The sequence below is a fragment of the Montipora capricornis genome, chromosome 1 (assembly GCF_036669925.1).
Source record: "Montipora capricornis isolate CH-2021 chromosome 1, ASM3666992v2, whole genome shotgun sequence".
Classification (NCBI taxonomy): domain Eukaryota; kingdom Metazoa; phylum Cnidaria; class Anthozoa; order Scleractinia; family Acroporidae; genus Montipora; species Montipora capricornis.
This window is the reverse complement of record NC_090883.1, coordinates 18,828,638-18,836,137: the sequence shown is the minus strand read 5'-3', so window position 1 is coordinate 18,836,137 and position 7,500 is coordinate 18,828,638. Positions and strand designations below refer to the sequence as shown.

The window sequence follows — 7,500 nt, the reverse complement described above, 5'->3', positions numbered from 1 at the left end:
GCTACAGGAGGTCTCTTTTCTTTTGCGTTCGCTGGGCTGTCGAGTACCGGAAAAGAGACCTCTGCCATGGGTCGAACCTCACTTTGATGCAACCACCATCCACAACCTTGGACGGGATTCTTCATACCTCATGCCCCATGATACATGTATGTTTGCTGACTGTGAATTGAGCCTGCTGTGTCCTACGCATTCCTTTAAAGTAATTCCACTGTTGTTAATTAAGTATCACGTGAGGATTCAGTTGCCAAGTAACCGCCGGGCATTTTCAACACAGTGAGTTTCGACCCATGGCGGAGGGCTTTTTTCCCGTACTTGTCAGCCCAGAGAACGCAAAAGAAAAAAAGATCTCTTCTAGCGGGGAACATATTTTCATAGTAGTTGCCGCTGAATTGTATTATGAGTTTTTGAAGAAGTGGGCAGGCATTCCGGTGGTCATGACAGATCGTCTGCTACCAACCCGTAAATTCCTGACTTTCTGGCTTGGATAAAATCATATCACACCCCCTGTCAAAGTACTGTGACCTTGCACCAATTTCAGCCAGTTGTGCTTTTGCGCCAGAAGTAGGTTTAATACAATCAAAATTTCAAATTACTTACCCGCGATACTAAAACAAGGAATGAGACGGAGACACGTTTGGGCCAAACATCTATTTATTGATTACAACGATGATGAAACCACGCCCCTGGGAGGGAGGGAGGGAAAGCGAACTTGAAGGACGACTTAGCGCAAACAAGGCTATATACTAGGCGACCGCGTGGAGAGTCACATGAACATGAACCCTAAATACGATGACGTAATCTCGTGTTATTAACTAACCTACCTCTTTGATGCAATCAAAATTATTAACTTTAATTAAATTATTAACTTGCGACACTAAAACAAGGAATGAGACAGAGACACGTTTGGGCTAAACATCTATTTGTTGATGACAACGATGTCGAAATAACGCCCCAAAAGGAAGAGTGAAGGAAATTGGCCCAAACTTGCAGATCAGGAGGAAAAAAAGAGGATGGAAAAGTGGTAACTCAAGTATCTTGATAATATAAATTGAACCAACCAATCGATACATAATGATACTTAGGTAAATCTAGCGGTGTTGTTGATAAAGGCCCCCGGCCATAATGTCAGCTACCGCTGAGCGTGTACTGAGCGGAAGTGTCAGGTAATGCTTGTAAGCGTCAGAACGCCAATCGCCATGCAATTGCAGTAAGTGTTCTGGAACCCCGGCGTGGAAAGCGTAAGTTGCGCTGCCGCGTCTGAAACTGTGAGGAGAATAATTCGCTGGAGGGAGGCCAAGTTTACCTTCAAGGCGCTTTATTCTTGCAGTGAAGAAGGACGCGGTTACTGGAATAAGCCTTGTGGCTGTAGGAAGGGAAAAAAAAGAAGCATCGGGAGTCGCAGGTACCAACCGAAAGTAATGACAAATGGCGGCGACCGGACAGAGTGAGGAGTATAGGATGCTGGGCAGGGGAACAATGTGGTTTCCTTCCTTATGTTGGCGGGTCTTCGACCATTTTATGTGGGGGAAACAACCGGAAGCCGTGAACTTAACATCATTCCGAGTGAGGTGGCTTTCTTTGTCAAAAGTAGAAATCGTTGGCGAGACCAAGTTTGAGTTGCGCAAAAATGAAAAGAAAGCCACCGTGAAAAGGGTCCATGTCAAGGAGTGAGATGGTAAGGTTGCGTCCAAGGCCTAGAAATGGTGTATAGTGACCAAAATAGCAGGCGTGATGGGGTGTTTCTGACAAGCTGCGGTGCCCAAAACGCTTTTGAGACCTTTCTTGGTTAGCGAAACATCGAAACAAGTAAAGGAGTCGGTGGAGACCATGATATAGGTGTAACAAACGGACGGCGTTTAGAAGAACCAGAATGTATTGGTATGAAGATTTCCGCTAGGATAAGGAAACCGCGTTTGCGGAGATAGTCGAGGGCGATGCCGGGAGAGGAACTAAGGAGAGGAGAAAGCTTCGCAGAACCGGGAGAAAAAAGACTACTGAGAGCGTAGGTTGCGCCTGGTTCCTGGAGCGTAAGCCTGGTGTTGAAACTGTGAAACAAGTTGCTGAAGCTGGAAATGCAGCGTGGCCAGTGACGGGTCTGTGACGTGAGTACCAAGGCCTGAGGCGGGAGAGAAAATTCCAAATTAACAATCAATTTCGAATTCGAACAGTTGAGGGAAACAGAAAACCTGTACGATGGATGTCAGCGGTTAATGCGGAGAACCGGATGTGGTGTACGGGGAACAAATGCTAACGGCTGAGGTGATCAGCGATGGAGTTATCCAGTCCAGCGATGTGACGAGCAAAGGTGTCAATGTCATGACGAGCGGCGAGAAACCAAATTTTTCGTAAACAGAGAAGCATGCCAGGGACGCGTGAACGACCGGAATTGATTGCAGAAACGCTGTTCTCATTGTCGCCTTGCAAAATACTGCGCTGGCAGTGAAGAGGGGTACTCCAGGGCTTTTAAGCTCTTAAAAGCGCTCAAAAGCGCGACCATGATAGATACGTTAACAGTTTCAAGAGGTTAATTTCATGCCCGAACTTGCGAAGAATAGAGCTGGGAAAAGGGGTGTAAAAGTACTGCCCGTTGAAAGATCCCCTTCGACAGGAACAAGCGATCGTCAAGCCACTGTGAAGTCTTGATGATAGAAACGCCATTATAGTGCGGCAGGAAGTGGCACCACCATCGGAGATCTGAGTGATTAAGAGTAAAAAGTGGGCAGAATTTCGCCGGCCGATGTAATCGAAGAGTGTAAAGGAGGGACGACATAAAAACGCGTGCAGGGGGGACACAGGCGGTGACAAAAGATATGACTCCGAGCAGAGACTGTAATTCGTGGCGTGAGATGTGCTTAGCTGAAAGCAGAGATGCACAACGTGAATAAAGAAGTTTTGAGACTCGGTCAGTCGTTACAGAGACAGTCATGTCGGTTGTGTTGACGAGTACACGCAGTTTCACAAATGGCTTTTCGGGCCCGAAAAGTTTTCGGGACTTTCGAGAAACGGGCCCCTGATTTTCTTTCTCTACGATCTTTTCCGGCGATGGCTGTGGGTTGCGACTCTTTGAACGCGTGCGAAAGCAAAAAAATTATGTCCATCGAAGGCAGTGTTTCCCACTCGAAATCTGTGCTGAGATGTCGCTGGTTGTTGCCTGTGGAGCGAGTGGATGCCTTCATAGTTAATAATGCTTGTTGCGGCGACGGACTGAGTGAGGATTTGGAGAAAAGGAGGATAAATTTAGCGAGAGATTCAAAGAGAACTTGAAGGACGACTTAGCGTAAACAAGGCTATCCGACCACGTGGAGACATGAACATGAAACCTAAGTTATGTGATGTCGTAATCTCATGATATTTAACAATTATTCCATGAGCGCGCGTTGGATATGAGATGGTAAATAGCCAACGAGGCGCGTAGCGCCGAGTTGGCTATAACCAGTCTCATATCCAACAAGCGCGAATGGAATAATTATTTTATTAAATTCCTAGAACTCCAAAAAGGTGGAAGTACGAAATACAAGCGAAAAGAGGGAGCAAATCCGAGCGAAATCGAAAAAACTTGATGAGAGCTGATGCGATATTGTGTAATACCTTGTGGTCAGATAGACGCAGGCTCATCACAAAAACACTTCTTGCCTTCTTGCGTACTTCTAAACGTTGGAATGGATCCAAACTTTCAGCAAAAAAGTTTTTTTTTCCTTTTTGGCTTTATTCAAAGAGAAATCTCGCTTTCCAGCGGAAACATTTTTAGTTTAGCAACGCTTAACGCAATCATTTATCATATAAGGTCAAACCAAGGTATATGAGGTGATAACCGGGATTGAGTGAACCAATCAGAGCACGCGAAATGCATTATCCGAGGTTGAGAATTTAATAATTATTAATAACCTCATTGCTGTGCTTGGCTAGCCTGCGAACGCACACGTATTTCCGGCGGTCGTTTCTCTCTCCCGAAAAACAGCGTCTGCGAACTCGACCTGCTAAACAATTTCTATGACGTAAAATTCTTAGCCAATCAGAGTTAGGCTCATAAGTCTCCAGAACCAACACGCATGGAACACGCAAAATACCCGCGCGTTGTCCACGTAAACACAAGTCAGATTAATGGCGGGCAATATGGAGGATGCGATTCAAAAAGGTTGTGAGATTTTCGGTATTAAAAAGTTAAGAGGCTGTCTCCGTAAAAGCGGTCCCGACCGGTGGATCTGGTTTGAAAATAGATTTCGCTCATTTCTTGTGTGTTGCAAGACTTTCATGTGCTTGTACTAAAACCACAATCTGCTTGATCGGATTCGAATTCTGAGGGATTTTCGGTTCACCCGATCGAACGCTCCTGGCGCTCTATATCGAGTAACCTTAGTAAGTCAACTTTATTTAAACACGGAAAATCATCAGTTAAGCTAAAAAAAAGTAAAAAAAAAAACGCTTTACAACTGTTTTACATGATTGCCGTGTGGGAATCCGATAGGTCAGATACTTTCTTCATTGTGCGTTTGAACTGCTCAATAGAGTCAGCATTTCTTAAGTATTGGGGCAAATTGTTCCACAAACAGGCCCCGCTATAACAGAGACTTCCTTTCAAATAATTAGTAGTTGGCTTGGGTAGAGTAAGTTTACCTTCTAAGTTTCTCAAGTTATATTCGGGGCAAGATCGTGCATTGTTTTATACATAATTAGTGCTATCTGTTTTTTACGTCGAAGAGACAGCCTCTCCCACTTAAGAGTATCGAGAAGGAGGTTGGAGCTCGTATCAAAGGGTAATTATAGTAACTACCCTAGCTGCGCGATTTTGTATTTTTTGCAGCTTATCACTTGACTGGCCACTTAAGCAGTCCCAGACAGGACTGCAATAATCAAAATGCGGTAATATTAAAGAGTTATAAATTTGAAGCTGAGATAAAGTGCCGTATTCGTTTTAAGGCTCCTTATAGCTGAGCCTGGAAACTTTCCTGCATATTTCGTCTACATGATTTGACCAAGAAAGCCGATCATCAAGCCGATCATCCATTCAGTTGGATAGATTCCCGTGAGGATTGATTTCATAAATACGTCTGTTAGTGAGGGTGCAACAATACTAGCTGCCATTTTTAACAACTTACTAGGGATCTTGTCAAGGCCAGTGGCTTTCTTTTCATCGATTTTTTTCAACAGGTCTAGAAAAATGTCGATACTCGGAGTTTTTAGAGAAAACGAATTATCAGAGGGCGACAAGAATGATTCAGCGTCAACGTCTCCAACCGGAATATCACGAGCTAGCATTTTCGCAATGTTAGTGAGGTGTACATTGAAAGCTTCCGCCATATCATCGGCGTTATTTATCGTTCTATTATTGGCTTGGATTTCCAAAATATTGGACGACTTACAACTATTCCGTGAGCTAAGCTCGTTAATAAGACCCCAAGTTTTACGTGGATTGCCTTTGCTAGTTTCCAAGTTTTCAGAAAAATATCGTTTTTTAGCAAGTTTAGTTGCATTATTCACCTGGTTCCTAGCCCGTTTAAATTGCTGCCACATGGCATGATCATTTGTAGAGATCGCTTTCTTTTTAAGAACATCTCTTCTGCGCATTCTGAGCAATAATTCACTCGTTGTCCACGGAGACCTCTTGTTATGAATTCTTTTTGATTTTAGAGGCGTGTGTTTGTCCATGCAGTTGACAAACAGGTTTTTCCATTCTTGCCACATATCATTTGGATCAGAGTGCGAACTAACATTCCTCCATGGCATTTCCTCTATCTCAAGGCTTAAATTTGACTCAACTTTGAAGATCAATTAATCAAGAACTATAACGAAGCCTTTACAAAACAAAAACGATGGCCAGTTTCTTCATGTCTTTTAAATGCACGAAGGTGACTTTCATTAACATTGAGATTGAATGAAGCTACCAGCGAGACTTTAAAGGCACTCCGATCATACGGCCTGATCAGACGCGCGAACACCGATCAACTTCAACTTCAACTTGAGTTAGTGCTTGAGTTTCCGCTTTAGGAAGCGGTGTTCAAGTCAAGTCAAGTCAAGTTTTATTGTGATATACACGGTGTTGAATTCGATATTTATACATTAAGCTCCCACTGTGGTCTTGATGGGGCAAAAACAAACGTTAGGATCGGTGAAGGGCTGAGAATCCCCAGTGCAATCGGGCTTATACATATTCCGGGGCTTACAACGGCGCTCGGGGCGATTTTACTGGTTGCTTTTTTGGAGAGTTTTACTACGGAGAAACATTCGAGCAAGCGTCACCAAAACTCAGACATTTCTTCGCCTCCAGTGCGCTGCTTTATCTTAAGCCGATCTCTTAACTCGAGTAATGTAACCGTCAAACTGTCTTTTTTTTATTCCTCAAGCTCGAACGGCATTCTTGTATCGTATCAGTTGATAATAGCATTTCGTGCGGCAGATAGCCCACATAAATCGGCTCGAACTATCAAAGAGGAAATGCCCAAAACACCCGTACCAAATACATTTATCTTCTCCTTTGCAACCAAATATTTTATCCGTCAAAGAATGCAACATTCGCCTCCGCAGAGAATCTTAATTCTGTAGCGTTTCACTCATAGATGTTCGTTTCAAAACGATTACACGAATTGCACGGAGATCACCCGACTCTGTTGTTTCATGCAACGTGATATGCAACGTGATTGGCCAAAAAGAAAAAAGGTAGTTACGTCACAGAAATCGTTGTGCAGTTCGATTTCGCAGACGCTATTTTTCGGGGCAGAGAAACGACCGCCGGAAATACATCTGTTTGGCCTCTTCCTGGATGATGTATGAAAATAAAATAATTCAAGCTGTGAGAAGTACATCATTGGCTATTTTCGCGAATCCTATAATACAGTTCATTGTGGGGAAGGGGGGAGGGGAGGCAATTATTTGCCTTTAAGCAATAGATATCCAGTTCACTGAAGCATAGTACCGTCCCAAGACAAATTAACTTGTATTGTTTTTATATAAAGAACCCCTTAAAACGTATTGCATTAGGGGATGGCGTAAATTGTCACTCAAATAAAATAATAGGAATTAATTAAACGTAGTGACACTAGGGTGATCCTGGCAGTAATTCGCTATTGTTATCTTTGTTTCTGGTCAAGATACGGGGATGATATTGAGCTATAGGGAAGATATCGTTGACGTCACCTATTGTCATTGATGTGCCAAGCAATGCCTCATTGGCAAAGGTTCTTTTTTTTTCCTGTGGTTGGCAAATTTGAATAACAAAAGCAATGTTTGTAAACAGATATCTTCCCTATGTATGAATACTATAGATAAATTTAGTACCAGTAGTCTTGTTTACTAAAGGGCATATTTTGGTCTGTTTTACAAGGTTCAGTGAAAACGCAATATATATTTGAAACTAGAACTTGGATTGATTACATATTTGCACTTGCAGAACAAAGTCTGTTGAGTTGGTCAAGGCGAAATACCCTTCCTTGCCAGATGCGTTAACTGAGGTTATAGCCAGGATAGAGTTTGAAGCAGCAGCCCGACAATTCATGGAAGGAACTG

At 43.2% G+C, this 7,500-nt stretch overlaps 1 protein-coding gene across 1 annotated transcript in view; it reads left to right on the top strand.

The window, feature by feature from the left end:
• Nucleotides 1-7,500, top strand: part of LOC138019596 (hyaluronidase-1-like) — a 16,630-nt gene that overhangs the window by 5,572 nt on the left and 3,558 nt on the right. Inside the window, exon 3 of the mRNA XM_068866485.1 lies at nt 7,385-7,500. This exon is cut by the window's right edge and continues 320 nt beyond it. Coding sequence (XP_068722586.1) covers nt 7,385-7,500 — 116 coding nt within the window. The remainder of the gene's footprint in view (nt 1-7,384) is intronic.